The 23,108-nt window shown below is 39.4% G+C and overlaps 1 protein-coding gene across 7 annotated transcripts in view; it reads right to left on the bottom strand.

Annotated features, from left to right (window-relative positions):
• Positions 1-23,108, bottom strand: part of wdpcp (WD repeat containing planar cell polarity effector) — a 116,193-nt gene that overhangs the window by 17,330 nt on the left and 75,755 nt on the right. For 4 of the 7 annotated variants that reach the window (XM_077239581.1, XM_077239580.1, XM_077239582.1 and 1 more), the window contains exons 4-11: positions 22,053-22,103; positions 19,764-19,834; positions 19,213-19,272; positions 17,419-17,533; positions 14,977-15,113; positions 9,516-9,707; positions 4,872-4,994; positions 3,283-3,928 (exon numbers count right to left, since the gene is read on the bottom strand). In XM_077239581.1, coding sequence (XP_077095696.1) covers positions 3,283-3,928; positions 4,872-4,994; positions 9,516-9,707; positions 14,977-15,113; positions 17,419-17,533; positions 19,213-19,272; positions 19,764-19,834; positions 22,053-22,103 — 1,395 coding nt within the window. The remainder of the gene's footprint in view (positions 1-3,282; positions 3,929-4,871; positions 4,995-9,515; positions 9,708-14,976; positions 15,114-17,418; positions 17,534-19,212; positions 19,273-19,763; positions 19,835-22,052; positions 22,104-23,108) is intronic. The other 3 variants (XM_077239584.1, XM_077239585.1, XM_077239586.1) reach the window with 1 other exon arrangement.

Raw genomic sequence — 23,108 nt, forward strand, 5'->3', positions numbered from 1 at the left:
GCACAATAACACAATGATGCTGTTTATAGCACACATATACACCAAATTGAAAAAGAAAAAGATTACTTTTCTCCCTAGGCCTGTGATCAAGCTGACAAACATCACACACTGAGGAGGGGGAGGAGTGCACAGGTTTACTGTTTGTTTTTAGTTATAGATATACGCTTTAAAAAAAATAGGTTGCTTGTTTTTCCTAACTTTCATTCAAAAATGAGCGCATTGGAAATGAATGGGAAACAAATTTTAAAGGTGGAAATGAATCTAGTGTAAAGGTTTTATTTATTTATTTATTTTTCTTATTGAATTGTTCTGTCCAGTATAAAAAGCTTGAAATAACAGTTAGGTGACTTTCAGTTATGAGACGTCTTAATTCATTGCCATCTTTGATAGATGGAAGCTGTTTTTCTTGGTCTTCTAATTGTGGTTAATTGGTCGAAAAATACCCCACTAATTTATTTAATGGAAAGTGTTAACAATTTGCATAATCTGGCCCAACCAAAACAAACGGGGTGTCCTATATGTGATGCAACCAAAGGCCTCCAAACTGCAATGCTGTGCAAATTCCTCTCCTTTAAATTAATCTTGTTTCTCCCTCACTCACTTTTTTTTTCACTTTCTCAGAGAGTGCCGGCCAGCTGCCCCCCGTATCCACTCCGTACAGCAGCTCTCCTGTGCCGAGCGCGTGCCCAGATGAGATAACTCAGGGAGGAGAGGAAAAAAAGAAGGGAGGGTGAGTGAAAGAAAAAGAAAGAGCTGCTTCCTTGGGAAGACTGGAGGTCTGCCAACTCTTTCATCTTCTGTGCGTCCGATTCACTCACTTCATCATGTAGCAGTTTTAGAGATATAAGTCAATAAATATGGGCGCGTGTGCAAGACAAGCCCAACAAACACGTTTACAAACAAATAAATAGACAAACGGGCAAACAAGCTCTGCTCACTAGCTGCTCCAAATTATCAGCTGGAAAGGATGTGCGTTTGCTTTCTTCATCAAAACCTTGGCACACGATCAGAGGAGAGGGAACTGCTGCCGCTCTCTCTCCCTTCCACCCTCCCTTGCTTTCTACCTCTCTCTCGTAGAAAACTCTTTCTCTTGCTGACGCTCTCCATTTAAAACTTTGACAGAGTCGCTGGGAGTCACATTCACTTCCAAAGTCAAAATTAAACTCTAGGCATGGGCAGGTTTTGATTGGCAAACTTTATCTGGTGCCTGGAGGGACCGTAAGCCACTGTAAATGATTTATCGGAGAAATGCATCCCAGAATGCACCTGGAGGTGGCAGCCCAAGGGTGAGTATTGAGTGACCTCAGAAGACTTGGCCCCAGCCATTCCCTCAAATGTCTTCTACAATGAACACAATCTCAGATGTTACAACCACTATATTACAAACAATAAAAGCACACACTCTCTAGATCGGGCAAACTCTTATTTGATTGGCTGACTTTATGTCTTAAACAAGATACCGGGTTGCTCACTTTTGGAAGAACTAATCACTGGATTTGCCAAACTGTGTGAGGATTGTGTCATCAAATCTTTGAAAGATATTCCGAGTTTTATTTGAGAACTTGAAAACTAGATATCTATGGACGCATGTAAGGTTTTCCTGCAACTGGGAAGAGGATGGGAATCGGGATTCAAACGTGTCACCCATGTGAGCACCACAGCTCAATGTGTTGAATGTGCACTGACCGCTGTGCCATTTTTTTATCAAAAAATTCTTAAGGAAAGTTTTGCATTTGTGCCACTTATTAGAAAATAAACTACATATCAAAGATCAGGAATGTGTAATCATTTTTGTTTTCTTATGTCTATGAAGTAATCAGTACTCAAATTCAGAATACACACATACATGATTTTTACCACGTCAGTCTATTACTGTGGTATCAACTATTTCATGTAAATCCCTAACCAGTTCATCCATAACTAATTCATCACTGAACTAAATTGAGCTGAATAATCACATTACTACCTTGCTACAGCTGCTTTACAGCAGAATTTGAATCTGTCTCTTATTTGATAAAGTTTGCAAAAAGTAACAGTAACATAATTCTGTTACTTTCCTGATTTGAAACTGTTTCTATTGTATCAAGTGCTTTAAAAAATAAAGAAAAGCTTGAACTGTGACTTGTTGCTAAACTGTACATGTCAGTCATAAGTTATCTTGCAGTCTATGTGGGCAGTTTTTGGTCAAAATGAGATGCAATGTGGATCAGTTTTACTGTATGCTGTCATGCCCTGTTATTTGAAACAAATTAAATTAAATTAAATATTTATTTAAAATACACTACCATTCAAAAGTCTGGGGTCGGTAAGATGCTTTCATATTTTGTGAGTCTCTTATGCTCACCATGGCTACATTTATTTGATCAAAAATACACTAAAAACAGTAATATTGTGAAATATCATTAGAATTTAAAATAACCATTTTGTATTTTAATATATTTTAAAATGTAATTTATTTCTGTGATGGCATAGCTGAATTTTCATCAGTCTTCAGATTCACAGAGCAGCATTTATCTGAAGTAGAACATTTTTGTAACATTATAAATGTCTTTACTGTCAATTTTGATCAATGTAATGAATCATTGCTGAATAATAATAAAAAAATCTTACTGACCCCAAACCTTTGAAACTTTTGTGTAAATGTGTAGTGTAAATTCTCTCTGGCATAAGGTCCAACATATGTGACTTTGGAGTTAACCATGCTGTATTTGAATTACTGTATTTATGGCCATTTTAGAAGAGTTTGTGTTTTAATGGTGCGTTCACGTGCTATGGAAAATATAATATTTTCCACTTGTGAACTGGTATTTACCAGTGTGTTGCGTTCAAGTGCTTTTGTTGTCGTAATGTGGTAAAAAAGATGGAGATCCAAACCTGTTATTTAGCTAAAACTATTTTAGATTGCTTAAGTCAACTGCTACAGGAAGAAGATGATTTATCAAAACTCAAACGGTAAATAATATGCTGTATATTTTACGGATCATGAATAGTACATATTTTTACCATTCCCGACTCTCGCATTGCTCTCCGCCATTTTGAAAAGGTCAAAGGTTATCTCATCTCGGCAACTTGTGAATGAAAATATTCTATGACTAGTGGAAAATACCACATGAGGGGATGTGCATTTTCCACGTCGGCTTTTGTTATTTACCATAATTGCCATAGCGCGTGAATGCACCATAAGTCTCCTGGCTATAAATATAATCACGTTCAAGAACCTTTAGTGCTAGACTTGAAATGCTCTACTTTGATTTTAATCAATTACACAAAGGTCCCACTGACCCAGTCTAAGCTTCAGCACAGCAAGTGGCCCTCCATGAAATCGAAGCAGCAGTAAATCATGTGCCTCCAGACCCTCGTTTCCCTGGGATATCGGACAGTAGGCCCATTGGATCCCTTCTAGCCCCTCTGAGGTTTTCATGTGGCGAGACAGCTGCAGGCTGGGCCCTGCAGAGCTGGGGACTGGTTCTTCACTCACTAACCGCAGAGGGAGAGGCGAGAGCCCCATATCAAAGCACTGGAGCTCGCCTTGACCTCCGCCCACCATCAGCAGAGCTCCTGAAGGATGCCAAGCAAGCATCGCCGGCACCATGGAGCAGGTGGCCCACTGGGAGAGACCGGTCTGTGGGTCGAAAAGTACCACAGAGCAGTCCTGAAGCCCCAGGAGAACCCAGCGCTCCAACGGGTCACGACTACAGGTTATGGGTTTGGATTTTAGGGATAGAGGAGTGCCGGACAGACGCTGGAGACGTCCATGAGCAGATTCATACACACACGTTTGGACATCAGGAGGCTGGGCCTCCTCATGCAGTTCAGACGTGGAGTGTTTGGCCTCTTGGTGTAGCTCCACAGTCAGGACATGGTAGGGTTGGGTCAGACTAAATCTGCAGTCAATAGGGTTTCCGTCAGTTCGGACAGAGCTCAAAACCTACACAGAAAGAAACAAAGTCAAAAGTTAAGTATTTCAAGTATTGTCTTGAAAAAAGCATATGAACCCTTGGATTTACTATTTGAATTTCTTAATAAATTGGTTGTGCATGCCTGATCTACAATTACAGGAAATGTTGGTGAAGGTAATTTCTGCTGAAACTAAGGGTTAACATACTTTTATCCTCATCTGTCACAACTGACAGATAAGATTTTATGACCAATGTACGAAGAAATTCATTGTAAATACATATACTTGTACCTGCAACTTTAAATCATAATCTATATTTTTTTCTAAATTTAAATGTTATATATGGTGTGTAGTAGCGTAGTTCAGAAAAGAATAGGAAATAATGAGGAGGAAAAGAAAAGAAAGTAATGAGAAGAGAGGTAAAGGGATCGGCCAATGAGTCAGATGTAAACGTGACACCAATTTGAGCACCTTTACTCAATTTGAGCAACCTAGCTCTTTGCCTTTCATCCAAAAAAAAAAAAAAATACCATTAAAGAGAAATGGTGAATGAATCATCTTAAAATTGTAATTATAATCAATTACATTAAAAAAGCTTTGAGGACGACAGGTCAATGTGTCGAAGCATGTGCACTGTCTACGCCACGATTCTAAAGAATAAAAAAATTTAGAAAATGGGTGACTAAATTATATTTCCAAATGCGAAAAGTAACAACCCATTACGATTAAAAAAGCAACAACAAAAAAAGAAAGATACAGACAGCCTTGAAAAAACACAGGGAGGCCAGAAGTTTGCAAAACATTTGCAAAAGTAAATATTCAGCATGGGCTCCTGCATCCCTGAGACAGTAGAAATCACAGGCCCAACACAGATGTTGAGCAAATTTGTTTGGAGATTTTACCTCAAAATGTGCACACAAACAGCTTAAAAAATGTCCTATCAGACAGCAGCACGCAGGAAGTTCGGGTTTACCTGTAGTATGTGTGTTTCTGGTGCAGATGGTGTGGTGAGAGAGACTGAGAGCGATGGGCTGGCACAGAACCGTGGCGTGCGCGCCAGCGTAGGAGACTGAGTTAAGCAGGTTGCCGATGGTTTCTGTGAAAGCAGGGGATGAGTTTTTTTGTCTTTTTTTTATAGCTGTAATCCCCCCTGGGCCAACTCCCGCTGCACCCCAGGGGGTGAGAGTGGTTTAGTGAGAGGGCGGGAGAGGAGTTGCTGACAGCACAGAGGGGAGATCCGGAACAGAGCCAGATCTCCACAGAGCCAGGCCCCGCTGAGACACACCTGCCCCAGCCACAGAAGCCCCCCACTCTGGGCCTGTCCACAGCTGGGCCCGGGCTCAGAACCAACACCCCACTGACCATGCTAGCAAAAGACCAACGCCCCAACTGCTTTGGCTAATACTACGATAATTCTGACCATAGCTAGGGCTAGGTTGAACACCTTTCTGGGCCATTTTAAGGTGGTCAGCTCACTGCTCTGGACAGAATATGTGACCTTCTGAGGCTAATGCTTTGATAATACCATGCTAGGTAGTGCTACAGATACTCCTCTGGCTAATAATACACATTTAAACGCTATAACCCCTGAATACCATTGTGCTTTGTTGTGCGTGTAAAATCGCAGACCACAAGTGCCATCAGGAACTACCGAGAAATTGCACAATCCTCACACTTGTTTATCCGGTTTAGTAGTAACGGATAGCCACAGAGAAAAAGCGCTAAGCTCTTTGCCACGGTAACACTAAACAAAAACAAAAAGGTGAAAAAATAAAGGAGGGCTGGTTGAGAGGCAGTGTGTTTGCCTCAGCACTGAGGGACATTTTGAGTGTCTTTCTCCCACCCGCAACAAAGGTTTTAACATCTTCACAGAGTGATCCTTCTTAAGACCTGCATTCACACACACGCACACACAAACATTGCAAATCCCACAGCTGCTGCTGAAACAATGACAGATTCAATTTCACAAAGACAAACGGCATCTTGGTGAGTTGGGAAGGTAGGTTGGGGGGTGCAAAGGAGAGAGAGAGAGAGACAGAGACAGAGACAGAGAGAGAGAGAGAGAGAGAGAGAGAGAGAGAGAGAGAGAGAGAGAGAGAGAGAGAGAGAGAGAGAGAGAGAGAGAGAGAGAGAGAGAGAGAGAGAGAGAGAGAGAGAGAGAGAGAGAGAGAGAGAGAGAGAGAACAGTGGTAAGTGAGTCTCTGTTAGTTATTGGTTTCAGTCACTAGTCAAAACTATTCTTTTCTTCTCTTCTCTGGACTTTCTTTTGCAGCTTGAAAGATAAACCCAAAGAGGTCCAGCTGAGCAGCAGGCCTTGTTCACAGCAGTAGAGCTCTTTGAGCCAATTTTCCAGCTCAGAGAGCAAACAGTGAGAGAGAGGGAGAGAGAGAGGGGGACAGTGAGAGCGAGAGAGAGAGAGAGAGAGAGAAAGGGAGATGATGATGAAGGCAATCTATGAAAGTTCTTGCTGCTGAGTCTCCGCTCTTCTGGTGTGTGTAAGTGTGAGTGTGTGTGTGTGTGTGCTACTCAGATGCTTGTCAGGCCGCTGTGGCATGAAATCAACACAGAAGCATTCGCTCTACTGCACCTGCACATGCCCAAGAATTTAACCCGGGAAAATCACATTCCACTCGGACCTTTTCTCTTCATATATAACATGCCCTGGAATCATAACAGCAGCCATGCACGGAAAAATGACAGAGATTGAAACCATTCCACATGAGCCTTCCAGAATCAAATCAACACTGACAAAGTCACTGAATAAGGGATAAATGAAATCCAAATCCAAAAATAAGGGGAATCAATTCAGCAGAAGGACAAATACCTCAAAACAGGTGTGCAGACCATTCAAAAGTTTGGAGTCAGTAAGACTTTAATTATTTTAAATTAATACTTTAATTAAGTAAGGATTCTGAACACTCAAGAACACTGACACTCAAGACATTTACAATGTTACAAAAGATTTCTAGTTCTTTCGATTCACCAAATAATCCTGAAAAATGTCTTACTGTTTTCACAAAATATTAAACGGCACAAATGTTTTCAACATTGATAATAATAAGAAATATTGCTTAAGCAGCAAATCAGCATATTAGAATGATTTCTTTTTGGATTGATGATGACTGGAGTAATGATGCTTAAAATTCAGCTTTGTCATCACAGGAGTAAATTATATTTTAAAATATATAAAAACTTTAAGTTATTTTCAATTGTATTAATAATAATAATTCACAATATTAATGTTTTTACTGTACTTAAAAAGTATTACCAACCGCAAGCTTTGAAGAAATTGTTATGAGCAATTCTGTTAGGATCATTATCACATGGAACACTGACAAAACAAACAAAACACATAAAAACATATACTTATGACTTTTTCATGTTTTTATCACAAACATTTGTTTAGAGATAGTTTAACCATTTGTGGCCACAAAATTTCCTCAAGAAATTCCTTTAAAAAAAGTGCACCGCCCTGAAAGTCACTGACTCCATGGTTCATGTGTGATGTGTGATGAATTTTCAAACAGGCCTTAAAACTGTAAAAACTATCCTTTTCTGCTATCATTCCACATTGGGTGAAAAGCATAATATGCTTTTGGTTGAAGACATAAGAAATGTGGCAATTTGTAAATAGAGTACAGACGCCTGGTAAATATGCAGATAAAACAAATGAAGAGAAGTGTTCTGAGAGAGATAACAGGATATTCAACAACATCTAATGCGCACGGAAAACATAACAACAACCACCTCAATATGCAAAACAACTATCAAAAAAGGAAAAAAGAGAGAGATATCAAATGCTTACTGAAAACATAAAAACCACCTAAACATGCAAAATAAGTGAAGTGTATTTATAAAAATTCTTTTTATTAAAATCGTAAATTCCAGGAACAGGGGAATTGATTAAAAATGTTAAACGTTTGCATAAATAAGTGTGTGCACGAGTGTTTTTCCTAGTGTGTCTCTTGGCAGTGCTTATCTGCGAGGGGTAAGAATTAAGACCACATAGGGAAAGAAAGCGTACTTTTTAAATGCTGAAGACTAAGCAGAAAATGGGTTTAGCATGCAGATAGCAAACTTAACAAAGGGAACATATATATGAGGCAGAATTGATTGAAGTGTGTGTCTCTGCGCCGAGCAAACCGTTTGATTCACCGCTCGCGTCTTACATAAACTGCTAGCTTGATTTCACACCACGGATCTGAAAATGACAACAAACACTTTAATTAGAAACGATGAAGGCGAGAGACACTTTAATGTTTTTTTACCGTAGAAAAATGAGAGAGAGAGAGAGAGAGAGAGAGAGAGAGAGAGAGAGACAGAGGGGAAAAGAGAAAGAAAGAGAGGAAAATAAATAGGTGAAGGCCCAGGATAAATCCAGGGTTCATTTCCAACCAGAGCAATCCAGCATCGCTCCATGCCGCCCCCCCCCCCCTTTATTTTTTTATTTAGCATTTTTCCACCCCTTGTTTGTTTTCATTTGGTGAATTTGCAATTGGAAACGCCACTCTGTCTCTCTCATTCCCTGCTCTGCGAGTGAAGATTTTGCATATGTTTAAAACCGGAGAGCAACGTTGTGAGTTTAAGCACTGCTTGATGATTCTTGAATCATCGCCATTCAATATTAAACAGCTCTGAGAGGCAGGAAAAAGAAGGAATGTACAGTAGAAATAGAGAGATGGAGAAGTGGACGGACAGTCTTATAAGTGGTTCTTGAGAGCTACTCTTTTTTTTTTCCTCATTAAAAAGGTTTTACATAAAAAAATAACTAGTACTTTTGAGACCAATACTCTGGTCATATCAGTAGCCTAATAAAAGCTTTAAAAGTATTTTATCACTGCATGGAATACGAGTCACTTTTAAATTAAATAATGAAAAAAAAGTGTATATATATATATATATATATATATATATATATAGAGTAATGAATAAATAATTCATGACTGATTCTGAAAATGTGCATGATGCTGTATTCCAATTGCATAGCAAGTGCAAGACATGCTATCCAGTGTGACGCAAGGATAAAATGAGTAGTACCTTTAAAAAGAGTGATAGATTAATCCGTGCAATTCTATTCTATACGCTTAATATTTTTTGAATCAAGAAAACATTCGCTGTGTAGCTATTGCATAACTGCACAGTCACTGGAGAGCAAAATACATTCTACAATGAAAGAGTGTCAGCTACACAGGAAGGTCAAAGTTTGGCTGTTAAAGTAAAGAAAAAGTTCAAGTGAACAGTCTGTGAGTTACAGCACCTCATTGAGAAATACAATGGTGATTGGTAAAGCATGAAAAAAGAGAAAGAAGAAAGGTACAACGGGACAAAAAGACTGGGGTGAAAAAGGAATTGAGAATCTTAAACCTTGAGCAATGGAGCATTGTGAGGGCATTATTAAAAGTATTTATATTATTTAGGAGGACACACTTTTATCTGACCTTCGAGTTTTTCCAAAATCTCACTCTCACATTATTTAGGAGGACACACTTTTATCTGACCTTCGAGTTTTTCCAAAATCTCACTCTCACATAATTTATCTCACATATTTCTAACCAAAAAATATTAGTTTAGAAAGGGATAAAAGGCCAACCCTGAAGCCATGTAAGTGTCTGCTTACCGTAAGCCCCGGGGTATCCGAGCAGGCGAGCAGCACCAGGTTGGCCCTTTCCACTGCACTAGGGATGGGAGACCAAGGCCTAACCTCCTCGTTGCAGAGCGGCCACCAGCACACGGCCACATCCTGCGTCCGGTTCAGACCCATGTGGCGCTCCACGCGGCGTCCCCCGCCAGGTAAGTCCACCACTGAAACCTGCGGAAGAACAACAACCGTAAAGGAATCGGACCACAAAACATCTATAAAACATTGCCTCAACTCCTGTGCATAACACCTTACAGCTGTGTGCTGTTTTATTAATGTGGCCTGAGCTGTTTCAGGGAGCAGGGCATTATTATGTTTTGTTGGGGTTTTAAGTAGATTCATTTTGCGAGATGTTTGAAGGTAACATGGTATTTGTATGACTGCTAATAAGATCTCTAGATGCTTTCTCTGTCATAAACCACAGTGTGGCAGGAATGAACTGGATTCGGAAAGAAAAAAAGGAAAATCCTATGGAAAAACCGGTTACACTTTATTTTGAGGTTTCTTTGTTACACTGTAATTATACACTTAAGTACCGAGTAATATTAAGTAACTACATGTACTTACAAACTTGCTGCATGTACATGGTGTACTTACTACATGATTGCTTTTTTAAGTGTATCTCACATTTTGAAAAAACATCATATTTAATTTTATTAAAACTTTTCATATTATTATTTTAACTTGAGGTGGAAATGGGCTTCCACAAGAAACAGATCCACAATAAGCCAAGATCACTTACAATAAGAAGTCTCGCTGAAAAACATGTCATCTGAGCAAGTAAGTAGCATATCAGCCGCAATAATATTTGAACTTTCTTGTCTTTCCTTTGGGAAACTCACAACGACAAATGACGGAAGCCTAATATTTCCCACCAAATCAACCTGACAGCTTTTGAATTTGAACTTTTACAGTAGTCACCATAGTGACGTAGTATTGAACAAAAATCAAATGACATACTCAATATACCTCAGAATCTAAGATACATCAGCAAATATGCAACACAGATCAATCCAAAACCACCCAAAATTACAGGTTTCTAATTAAGCAAAGGCCAGTTTTTTGCTGTTGACTAAGTCTGACTACCAAATTTCATTAAAATGAGCCGCACCTGACTGAGACACACCTGCTGTTTGGCTGATGCACAGAAAGCTTTAATCACTCGTCTAGCCTCAACGTAGACATAATAATTGATGTATTCATAACTAGTTCCTTTGAAAGGGCATTAAATCCACTATCTGTTTATGGGACTGCAATAAAAGTGCAGTATGGAGCGATATTCTCTCCTACACTGCGCCACTGTCTCATGCCGCTACATTATCTCATATCTGCAATGGCTCATCATGTGCTATATCAGCAGTTCTGGGTCGAGGATTTAAAGCAGACCCTCAATGCAGCCAATAGTACAAATAAATGGCATGAAAATACGATATGGCTCTTATAGAGTCAGTGCCTATTCATGCAACATAATAGCAGTCATTTCCATATACTTCATTCTGAAAGGCCTTATCAAAAGAGCAAACACTGAGTCTCTCTTTATGTCAACAGCTCTATCTGTGCACAATAGGGAGGACTAGAAATGTACAACAGTCTATGACTACAAAAACTGTTCTTCATTTAACCTTGACCTTCACATTGCGCCTGTAAAGACTAATCGTGCCTGTAAAGTATCATCCCCCATGAAAATGATTTATATAAGATTAATAAACAAACAAAAACAAAATAAACCAATACAGACTGTGGGAAAATAACATTCATCTCTCTCGGTCTCTTTCTGCCCACCCCCCAAAACTTGATTCCCCATCTTCCCTGTGCTTGCTGGTCAGCAATAATCAGAACCTCTTTCTGGAGGATTAGGCTCAAAGCTTAGTCCAGTGGAGCAGGCAGTGGATGGGGCCGGCCGGGCTGGGATGGGGGATGTGGTGGGCGGGGGTGGTGTCGGGGAGGGAGGACAGGGTTTTTTTGGTGGTGGGGGGGGGGGGGGGCGTATGGTCCCCCCTTATCAGAGCCATGCTGCTGGAGCCAGCCACACCGCAGGAGAGATTGCTTTCATACTCAGGCTGCCATCGCAACAAAGCGCTCCAGTAATGCGATAATGTTCGGGTGCGGAGGGTGTTAAGAGCCTGATGTATTTATGTATTGTGTTTAGTCCATAATCAGACCCATCCAAATTGTGATCTCCGCACACTTGGTCTCCGGCCCATTAAAATGAGGTTAATGCTTTCAAAAAGAAGACGAATAAAGATTTTTTTTTTCTTAAATACCGTTATGAATTTTTAGACAAGTCGCTTTGGAAACCCAGAGAATGAATGGGATGAGGGATAAAGAATGGAGCGATCACCTTCATTTCCTCTGAAAAGGAGAAGATGGACTTGACCCCACCCTCCGACCTCTACACCACTTCTCTGCTAGCGACAAACTACATGGCTGTGACCAATTTTACAAAACGGTAATAATTGTCACATTTTATTATATAGATAGTGTCAGGGTTCTGTCACTTCGGTCTAATTTATGCTTGGTTTTGTGACAGAGCCCTGACGCTACTGTATTGTCTTGTGTAAGTGTGCGGATTCAAGTGTGCACGAGCCGTCCACTCTTCAGTCCATGCGAGTTGTTTTGTGAGCGGAGCGTGGTGTTCTGATAGCGGCACTTCGATCTAGTTTGGTTTAGGTTTTGTGTCGGAATTCGGACATTCATGCTTTGTGTGTTTGTTGTCTGTTGTGAGCACACGGAATAAATATCCGCTAGTTCTTGTGCGCTCTGTCTTGTCTGAGTGTGCGGTTTCGAGTTCGCTCGGGCCGTATGCTCTTCTGTCCACGTGTGTTGTTACATTTTTTGTAGCACTCAGTTCATGTTTACATCGTCTTGTGCTGTGTAGCATGCGACTGCGACTAGCTACGTGTTTTCATGGTGTCATGTTTTGTGGGAACACACAGCTTATAAGTGTTCTCATTAGCTGCGTGTTCATGTCTTATTTTGTGTTCATGTCTTGTTTTGTGATCGCACATGGCTTGTGATTGTTTTCACTGGCCATGTACTTGTGTTTTAGTCATGTTTGGTGTAAGTACATGGCTTGTCATGTATGTTTCCTTGTGCCATGCGCTCTCCTCTCTATTGTCTTACCCTGCTTATGTTGTTACCTGATTAATGGTTCATTTGCCCCACCTGTCCTTCCTCGTTACCTGTTTTGTTTGCTCCCTACTTATTCTCCTTGTGTTTGCAGTCCTGTGCCAGATCGTTGTCGAACGTGCACCATGTTTACCTGCTCCTTGTGTGTTTCACTGCAGTCAAGTCAAGTCAAGTCTTCCCCTTCGGGGTAGTTTTAGTTTGATTTTTAATCAAAATAAAAGTCTGTTAATCTGCATCATTGAGTCCTCGCTCCTTCCATCACCCCCAAACCTGATAGAACGATCTGGACACTAGAGGACTCACTAGAGGACTCAGCAGAGAATGGGCATCTTCTTTTTCCCATCTCCCTGCCCTTCCGCTCATCAGATGGCAGAACAACACAACCAACTCCTTTCTCTTCGACAAGGGGGGCCAGTGTGAAGGAGTTTGCTCACCAGTTCCTGTTTGTAGCGAAGGGGCTCAACATCAGCGATGCAGTGCTCAAGGACATTTTCAACAACAGCCTTAATGAGGTGTACAACTGTGGAGAAGAAGTTAGCCTTACTCCTCTTGGCCCTCACCCATTCCCCTCACAAACTGCCAAGTTCCTAGTCCTCTGATGACCCCTTCGGGGATAAGGAGGAAGAACATGTCCGCCTACCCAGCCACCTACCCAGAGGGGGTTGAGCCCACTGCAGCCCTTCCTGTGGCGGCTGGGACAGTTTCTCTTGAGGCGCCTGTGATGGCTGCAGCTCCCCCAGAGGCGGTGGGTTTCTCCTGAGGCGCCTGTGATGGCTGCCGCTCCCCAAGAAGCGGCAAGCTCCATGCTGTCGCCTCGCTCTCGCAAACGGAGGAGGAGGAAGAAGGCTTCCTCTGCCCCACAAGGTCTGGAAGCCGCTCTAGTGCCTTGCCCTGCCGGCTCCACCCTTGCAACCGCCCTGCCGGCTCCGCCTTGATCCTCTGCTAGGACTCCAGACCTGCCGGAGCCCGCCTGGTCCGTTCCTGCGACACCGCCCTGGCACTCTACTAAGACTCCAGATGCAATGGAGTCCGTCTGGTTCGTCCCTCCGGTCCCGCCCTGGCCGTCTGCTGGGGTTGGCCGGAAGGGAGGAGTAGTGTCAGGGTTCTGTCACTTTGGTCTAGTTTATTCTTGGTTTTGTGACAGAGCCCTGATGCTACTGTACTGTCTTGTCTTGTGTAAGATTTGAATGTGCTCGAGCCGTGTGATCTTCGGTCCATGTGAGTTGTTTTGTGTGCGGAGCGTGGTGTTCTGATCGTGGCACCACGATCTAGTTTGGTTTTCGGTTTTGTGTTGGGATTCGGACATTCATGCTCCATGTGTTTGTTGTCTGTTGTGAGCGCATGGATAGAGTTAGTCGCTAGTTCTCATTCGCTCTGTCTTGTTGTGTGAGGGTGTGATGTCGAGTTCGCTCGGGCCGTATGCTCCTCTGTACGCGTGTGTTTTGTGTAGAGCAAGGTTCATGTTTACATCACCTGCATGCTTTCATGTCATGTTTTGGCATGTGCTGTGTAGCACGCGACTGAGTGCTTTCATGTTGTCATGTTTGGTTTAAGCACATGGCTTGTCATGTATGTTTCCTTGTGACATATGCTTTCCTGTCTATTGTCTATCTTGTTACCTGATTATTGGTTCATACAAAAATAAAATATGTTAATAAATATATATGATCTTTTTAGCCAAAAGTATCTCCCAAAATGCAAAGATGCAAAGGTAAATATTCCAAATTTAATTTATCTAAAAATACAAAAATGATTTTGGTTCTTCCTATTCAGGTACTAGCATTTTCAGGTACTAGCATTTTCAAATTTAGGCTACTTGATGCATAACAGTTATTAGAGGACATTCACAATGATCTGCAACTCTCTTTCCTTTAAAAAAAAAAAAAAAAGCTTTTTTTTTTTAATTACAGGAAAAAATGTAGAGATAGAGGGAAGAACATTTATCAGGGATATATAGATGTACAGTCATAAAGGATGTGATATCTTAATAAAGAGAGAAGTGCTGTGTGTTTGGACGTGATGTTCCCCACAGGTGTGCATTAGAAAAGAGCTCCAGTAATCACAGTGTTACCTGTCCCAGCGGTAAAAGAAAGCAAGTAAAGCCAGGCAATTATTAGAGTTAAAAGCCCTGTGGAAAGAGCCAGACCAGCCTCATTAAAGCGTTTTAATTGAAAGCAGGAGAGGCTGTGCTGCCTTTCCTCCTAAAATGTGCTAATGTGTGTGTATTGAAGAGTGTGTGTACGTGTGTGTGAGTGTATGTCTTTGGGTGAGCGTTCAATAGATGTGTGTGTAAAAGGTGTGTGTGTGTTACCTTAATCTCCGCAGCTGTGAGTTTCTCCAAGTGTCGTGCTGGTTCAGGTGAGCTCTGGTTCTTCCTGTTCAAGTAAACCTGACACACCTGACTCCTCTCCATCAGCGAGAACAGCAGGAAGCGATCGCCAATCACCGCTGAAAACCACAGAGCAAGGTCAAAGGTCAAAACTCATATAACCTTGTGAGAAAACATAGCGTGCACAGACATTTACTTTGCTATCTAAATGAGGACATACTATATTCTTCTATTGTTTAAATATAATGCTCATTAGAAACACTACAGACTGACTCAAATCCTAACATAGCCCAAACAGAAAAGCTTTTTGCACTGTTCATAGCCGAAAAAAACAATTTATTTCAGTTACAGATCATTTTTCCAAAGGACGATTTATCCAAATTAACCAAATGGAAGTTTGACATTTGACTATTGGCTGGTTCAAGCAATGCAGGTGATTTCAGGTGATTGTAAGTAAAATCTGACCAACACACACAGAAATGCACATAATGAATAATTTTCATAAGTGAGTCAGAGTAGTAGTTTGAGAGAGAGAGAGAGAGAGAGAAGAGGAAGAAGAAGAAGAGACTGTAAAGCCTGTAGGGTATGCAGCTTTCATGTTAAAGAGAGACATTTGCAGTGAAACTGTTGACAAGCTCTCCACACTGTGATTAGCAATTAACCTTCCCTTCCTAAAAAATTAATCTGTTTATGAAACCAATTAAATGGCAAAAAAATTAATACAACCCATTCAGAGAAGCAGGTTTAGTTGAGGATGATATTCAGGGCTGGAATTTCCAACCTGAACAGCAATTAGAGACGGAATATCAGCGCTTCTGCAGTAATTATGAATCATCTCACATTCAAGCATAAAACAGGGTGCTAATTTCAAAGGAATACTGTGTTAAATGCAGTATTTTTAAGCATAATTTTTAAGTTTTACTTTAGCAAGTCTTTAATGACAAAGAAAACACACATTTGCAAAAGATTTTGAAAAATCTAACTTAAAATGCTGATGTATTGTGTTTTTAAAAAATAAATCTACTTTTGGAATTTGAAGGAATCATTTTTGCTTAAACCAAAGTTTTTAGTTTAGCCACGTACTTTGAGAGGCTCAAGAGTGATTTGGAAATTCTAAAATGTAAACGATATACTCTACCAAATTAAATGACATTATCCTTTTGAAAAAACAAAAACAAAAAAACATGGAATACTCAACATGCTTTTAAAAGATTACAAAAATTTCAGAGAAAATACACATGCATTAGTGTTCAGTAATCATTGCCAAATTAATGGGAAGATTCCATGATAATCCTTCCAAAAAAAAAAATCCAAATTTGTGTCCAGGGGCTAGTAAACAGATTTTGGAACATATGAGCAGCGGGTTAGCAGAATAAATCAATAAATTCCCCTAAATCTGCTTAGTTAGTTAATACTCCATTCATTTAAAACATGTTTGCATCACTGTCTGAAACTCTTACCAGTAGAGAAATTAATTTCTAGAAGAAAAAAAATACAGGATTCAACAATGTGGATATTTATATTGTAGTTCATTATGTTTTTGGTGTCACTAATGGACTCAAAATAATACTAAGCCATTTTTACCAAAGATTACTGTGGGAGTTTCTTACAAATATAAAATATACCCAAATGCCTCTCATATAATTGTTTGGCTGTCCATATACATCTTAAAAATCTTCTTAACCTGTGATTGTACTAATGAAGCGGCCATAGATGCATTACAGATGATTTTGGGTTTAAAAAGTGTGTTTTTCACAATCACAGGCTGATCAAAGTTTTCAATCTCTCTCTTTTTACTACAGCACTCACAAAGTAACAAGTAATCAAGGCCAGAACAGGTCTGACTGCGTGTGTGAAACTAACTGAATAAGTGACAGATGCAGAAGCCTTCCTGGCACCCCCACCCTTCTCTCTCTCTCTCTCAGATACACACACATAATAACTCTGGTAATTAGGGGCTCTGGGGGCCTGAATGGCACTCTATGGGGGGCTACTAGGAAAAAGGAAGGGGTGGGAGAGAGAGGTTTGTCAGGTATCTAGAGACCTGGCACAGAGAGCTTTAGCCATATAAGCTCTAAACAATAAATGATATGAGAAAATAATTAGCAGATTTGGGAGAGTGTCCAATTTCACAAACCAGAAATAAGACAGGGAGCCATGTCAGATTCCCCTGAGATTCAGGAGGAACCTTGACATGTATGTGTATGTGTGTGCGTCCGTGCTTTTCGAACTTCCTCTGGGAGTAACGGAAGAAGGCGAAACAGAAGGGACTGCCGTTTCTGACCTGTGGGTGTGCGTGCCGCCCAGGCCCATGCTGGGAAAATGAGCAGTGAGCGAAACTGCAAAGAGAGAGGGAGAGACAAGAAGAGGAGAGAAAGAAAAAAGAAGAGAGGAAGGGTAGCGTGCGAGTACGCGTTTACTCACCGTCGCTGATGGTGTCAGCAGGTAGACGCCCCACCAGCGTTCTGTCAATGGCCACTCGTTCAATCTGAGCTCCACCCAGGATAAGGGTCACCAACACACCTGATCTCAACAGCATCTACACACACACAGTAACGAACATTAACACATTCACACTGAATGGGACTTTATGACTGTAAATCTTCAGAGTACAACAAGAATACATTTAAAGGAATTGTTCACACAGACAAATGAATATTCTCTTATCATTTATTCATCCTTGTGTCATTCCAAACCTTTCTTTTTACTATGTAGAGCACAAAATACAATATTTTGAAGGAAGTTTCAGCTGTTTTGGTCAAGCTCCAAATCAAAACACTGTTCAATGCATGTATAAAAAGACTACATCAAATATGGTGACACAAACCTAAAAAATTATGACGTTTGGCCATTTGATAACCAATGAGGTTTGACATTAGACTTTTTTTATTGTTACTCCCTCTTTAAAATACCCTAGACCAGAGAGGGAACGTAACATAGTCTGTATATGAATGTGCTGATCAATGCTTTGATTTGAGAGTGAATAAAGGCTTAAATACCGATATGTTCATCAAATGTCATATGCAGTATGATTGTATGGCTTCAGAAAAGTTGGATGAAACCACAAAAGTAAGGTTGGGAAATATAACTTTATAATTTGTGATATTAAATATTTGCTGTTTAAAAAGTTAAAAATATTTAAAACAATATTTGTTTTTTCAATTCCTGAAGTAGAAATGCTAATGTATTTCCCTCCCATTTTTTTAAAAGTTCAATTCAATTAAGAGTTGTTATACTATTTTAATTTTATTTTTTATGAATGATAAAGACAATCTGACAATGTTCAATTTAGGCCTGGTTTTTAATTACACTCTAATGTTGAATTGCTATAATTGCATTTTATCTCCATAAATAATAAAAATAATAATAATAATAATAACAATAACAAAATCAATAGAAGGAAAATAAAGGTGAAAAGATGCCATTAACTAAATATTTACTCTTTTTATGCTGTTTCCACACTCATTTGAAGATTCAGTGCGAAATATACTGTATTAATGATTACAAATTTCAATGTTAGGTGTAGTTAATCGTGATTAATGTGTGTGATTCACCAAATACATTTTTAAATGATCTACAGCACTACTTTTAACCCACCTTTTTGTTCTTTTTGGAGCTTGAAATTTTAGGTCACCTTAACTTTCATAATACTTTCATAATATGGACAAAAAACAGCTGATAAAAAATATCTTCATTTAGTTTGAAATGAAATGGGATCAATTACTGTAAATGATGACAATTTTTTTAGGTGAACTATCCCTTTAAAAATCACTGTCTGATAACATTATGTCTGGCATAAGGTGGAATTTCATCTCTACAGAATGTGAACAGTGGATAAAGGTCACAGCGTCCAATCAGACCCTGCTGCTGGGCAGGAAAAAACATCTCTGACCACCAAAAAAAAAAAAAAAAAAAATATATATATATAAAGTCGAACAACGTTTGATCTTCCTGACCTTTTAAAATGGCCTAAATCAAGCACTTTAGGTGCGAAAAACGTGTGCGCATGTGGCTGAAGAATCCACACTGAACGGAAAACCGCTGGGCTACACTGATGTGTTTGAGAAGGGAATCTTTTTGATCCCAGAGATAAATTCCCCAAGAGTATTTGACACAAACAGTCTGCATATGCTCATTGCCTGACCTCTGCTACACGAGCCAACTCATGCCAAGAAGGCCTGATGCCTGCTGGGTACTGGTGCATGCTGGGTATGGTACCTGACAGCACTGCTTGCTTCTCCATCTGACACTCATGACCGGGCATGACTGCAGCAGCTCCTGAGAGAGAGAGAGAGAGAGAGAGAGAGAGAGAGAGAGAGAGAGAGAGAGAGAGAGAGAGAGAGAGAGAGAGAGAGAGAGAGAGAGAGAGAGAGAGAGAGAGAGAGAGAGAGAGAGAGAGAGAGAGAGAGAGAGAGAGAGACAGAGAATGTGTACTAGGAATGAGTAGACTCTGTTTTCAGGGTCAGGTTTAGAGGGATGTTTCCAGTTTCAGATACGGAGAGGCAGCAAAAATGAGCCTGAGTTGGACTGAACAAAGCTAGGTTTGTGTGAGAGAGCCAGAGGCAGAGAGAGAGCCAGCTCACAGTCCCAATCATCCCCCCTCAAATATCCCCCACGATGACAGAGAGGCACCCACACAGGTGCTGAGAGAGAGCAAGAGCAAGTGAGAGAGGTCGGGGGGGATTTTCTCTTTCCTTATGAAAGGAGAGAGAGAGAGAGAGAGAATGCTCCTATTTGTTAATCGGACTGCAGGAAATGTAAACAAATACCTCTAGTTCCTTTAGGGCATCACGCAGCTTCTCCGGACGACGGTTACTAAGGAACCATGGGTAACCCCGACCTGAGTGACAGAAAGAGAGGACACAGGTATGAAATGCACCGTCATCAGAGGCAAAAAAAGAAGCATATAAAAGACAGCCAAAAGAATGTGTTTTTGTGTCTGTGGGTTTTTTAAGGGCGAAGAGGATTGACCCTGAAATACAGCTCCACCTGAGGTCACCCTACAAATGAATCTGAGCTGACAGCTCAAGAATGAAATCCTCTCATTGTAATCCTGATGATAATTTGGGTACAAACACATGCAAAATTTAAACTGAAGAATAAACTGGAGAATAACAGTTTTTTATTTTTTTATGAAATAAAATCATTGTTAAAAAGTTAAGAAAGGTATAATCGATATTAATATATAATAAGTAATTATTAATATTTGTTTGCTGGATTTTCACATTTCGACATTTATATTTAAATAATATTAATATTGTTGTTAAAATTCACATTTGTATATATTTGAAAACATTTTTTTTACAGATATTTCATTAAATGTTAAAGAGAGTTTATAAAAAAAATTAAATAAAGTCTCATCCCATTTGCATTCAAGTTTTATGCATTTTTTTTCCTTTTTACAGAAAAGTCTTTCTTTGTAAAGAATTTCTTTCCAATCAAACTCCAAAATTAATGTTTTCCTTTGATCTACAATGCAAAGTGTGTATAATAAACCTCCTTTTAATGTGTAAAACATTCCTCTATTTTCATTAGCTAAAATATTTACTTACTCTCTTTTTATTTCTCTCATGCTGTAGACAGAAGGGATTTAAAGGCGAAATATTAACTAATAGCGCAACAGAGGGTAAATTCAGTGTAACGCGGGAGTCTCATTCAATCAGCGCTCCCTGAGTTAGCACAGTCACCCTAGGGAAGAACTCAAAGTTACCATAACATATTAAACACATTAAATACGCCACTCCAAAATGCCTCGTTCCGCTCACAAAGCCCCCCAAATTTCCGCTTGGATCTCAGTCCCTGTTTCCCTCTGGAGCAAATCAGCGAAGGGGGAAAAAAAGAGAAAGAAACGTTAATAGAATTCTCGGCTGAGTTCAATCTGTGAGTATGCGTTTGCATTTATGCATTAATACGTTCATCCGGGACAGGGACCCACAGAAATGGAGGAGGTCTGTTATTTGTTTTCGTAAAGATTCCGCAATCAAATCCAATCTGTTTTATTTATTATTATTATCATTATTTCTACACCATTAAGACATGTCTCCTGTCTTTTAGGAGTAAGAGGATGCAGAAATAAATGAATGCAAATGAAGGAGAGGGGATGGGAGATGAGTAAGACGGGGGCGAGAGGGGGACGGGTCTGTGTCTCCTGATAAGGGTGTTTGTGTTTCTCTCGAGGGCGACGGGAGTTACCCCACCAGCAGTGTGAGCGGGTAGGAGGTAACTGGGCATCACAGTGGGAAGGCACTGGCCATACTGGAAGTGAACACTGACAACATCATAACTGATGTGAAAATGACACATAAATTAGAGATAAAATAAACTAAAAATAAATTATAGGTTAAAATAAAATTAACCTATAATAAACTACATTAACGGGCTGTACTTGTCTTAAAATGAATACAAAATCTAAAAGGAGAAAGGGAACACTGTAACTTGTGCAATGGTCAAATGTGAAGCTGGAAAAATGAAAATGGTCCAGGCAAAACATCTAACATTGTCAACAAAAAAGTACCCAAAAATACCACATTACCAGGTTTTTTGACATGATAACATACTGTATTCTTCAAAGTACTTTGGAGAACATACCGTACTCAGAGTACAATCAGTATTATGGTATTAATCAGTACTATGGTCTTATACCATCACCGTACCATGGTACCACCACAATACGTTTAGTAAGGGACTGCTGCATTGAAGAGCTTAATGAAGTCTACTGTCATAAAAATACATTTATTCTGCAAAAGCTTAATATAACGTCATCATATTGTCCATCATCGTGACTTGTAGCCTTATGCAGCATTTTTTTCATTCCATTCTTCTTCATTAATGTTGCATCAGGCTCATGAGGGTTAAAGAAGTGGAGGGATAATGGAGTGATGTTTAATATTTGTCAGATTTGCTCTAATGGGGCACTTAATTTTCCAGGCATCTGAAGCACAATTTAAATTAGGAATCAGATGAGTGTTGCTTTAGAAACATGCAAACCAATGTTCTTAAATAATGAGCTAATATGATCATTGACATGAAGGTTAATTGTTTGATGATGGATTACTTACTGTCTGCAAACTGCTGTTTCTCATTGAAGTAATGCTGATCTGTAGGAGAGGCTGCACAAAGAAGAAGAAAACATTGTAAGACATTTTTTTTTCCGAAAAATCTTCCGAAAGAATGCGAAAGCGAGTTTTATGTGCATATGTGGGTGTTTTGGCCCTTTGTAGAAAGTAAACTCAATTAAAACAATTTTCACATGCTTTAATCTATATACTAACAATATAGAACAATGAATGCATCACAGAAGAATTAGTTTTTTCTTGAGTCGTGAACTCACTTCCACCACTGTCATTTACACCATAGATATGTATACGTAGATTCCACATTTGACCACTCCAGACACATCCTGCCATGTTGGAACGGTCAGCATGTCATCACTCAAAGTAAGAATCAATGATGCCACAACATTGCGCAGTTGTGAAACCAACGAGATTTAAATTCCCAAAAAAAATTGATAATCTTTCACAGGTGAAAATGTATTGGTTTGTGTTTTTACACTTATTAATTCAATATTGCATGTTTTTACTATGGTACTTTTTAATGTTTTTACTTTTACTATGGTAACTTTTTAATGTCGTGATAGCTGACGTCTTCGTCTTGTTGTATTATGTTAGTTTTTCTATTGCAGATATCTATTGCTGGAAATGACGGATAATGAAAGTACTTTTATCAAACATAATTGATATTTATGTTATTGTTAATGGCACTTCATTGCTCTTGACTGACACTTTTGTGTCCTTGGTTGCAAAGTAAAAAAAAACAGACCTGTTGGGTGTGATGGAAATCACAAGTGGTCATTTTTTTTAATTATATACATTATTGTCATATACTGGATATTAAAATTGTTCGTCTGTTTCACTCGTTGTTTAAAATATTAAATTTTTTTTAATTAATAGTTTTACAGTGAACTTTCATTGTTTAAGATCAAAAGTTTGATACACTTTTTTTATATGCTTTATTTTTATATACAAAATAAAAAATATAAAATCTGTAACTAAAAATATAAAATATATGAACATTAGCAAAACAAACAAAGAAATGGCAAGACATTTCTAAGACAT

The sequence above is a fragment of the Siphateles boraxobius genome, unplaced genomic scaffold, assembly GCF_051911475.1.
Source record: "Siphateles boraxobius isolate OS27281-9 unplaced genomic scaffold, OSU_SipBor_1 22, whole genome shotgun sequence".
Lineage (NCBI taxonomy): Eukaryota > Metazoa > Chordata > Actinopteri > Cypriniformes > Leuciscidae > Siphateles > Siphateles boraxobius.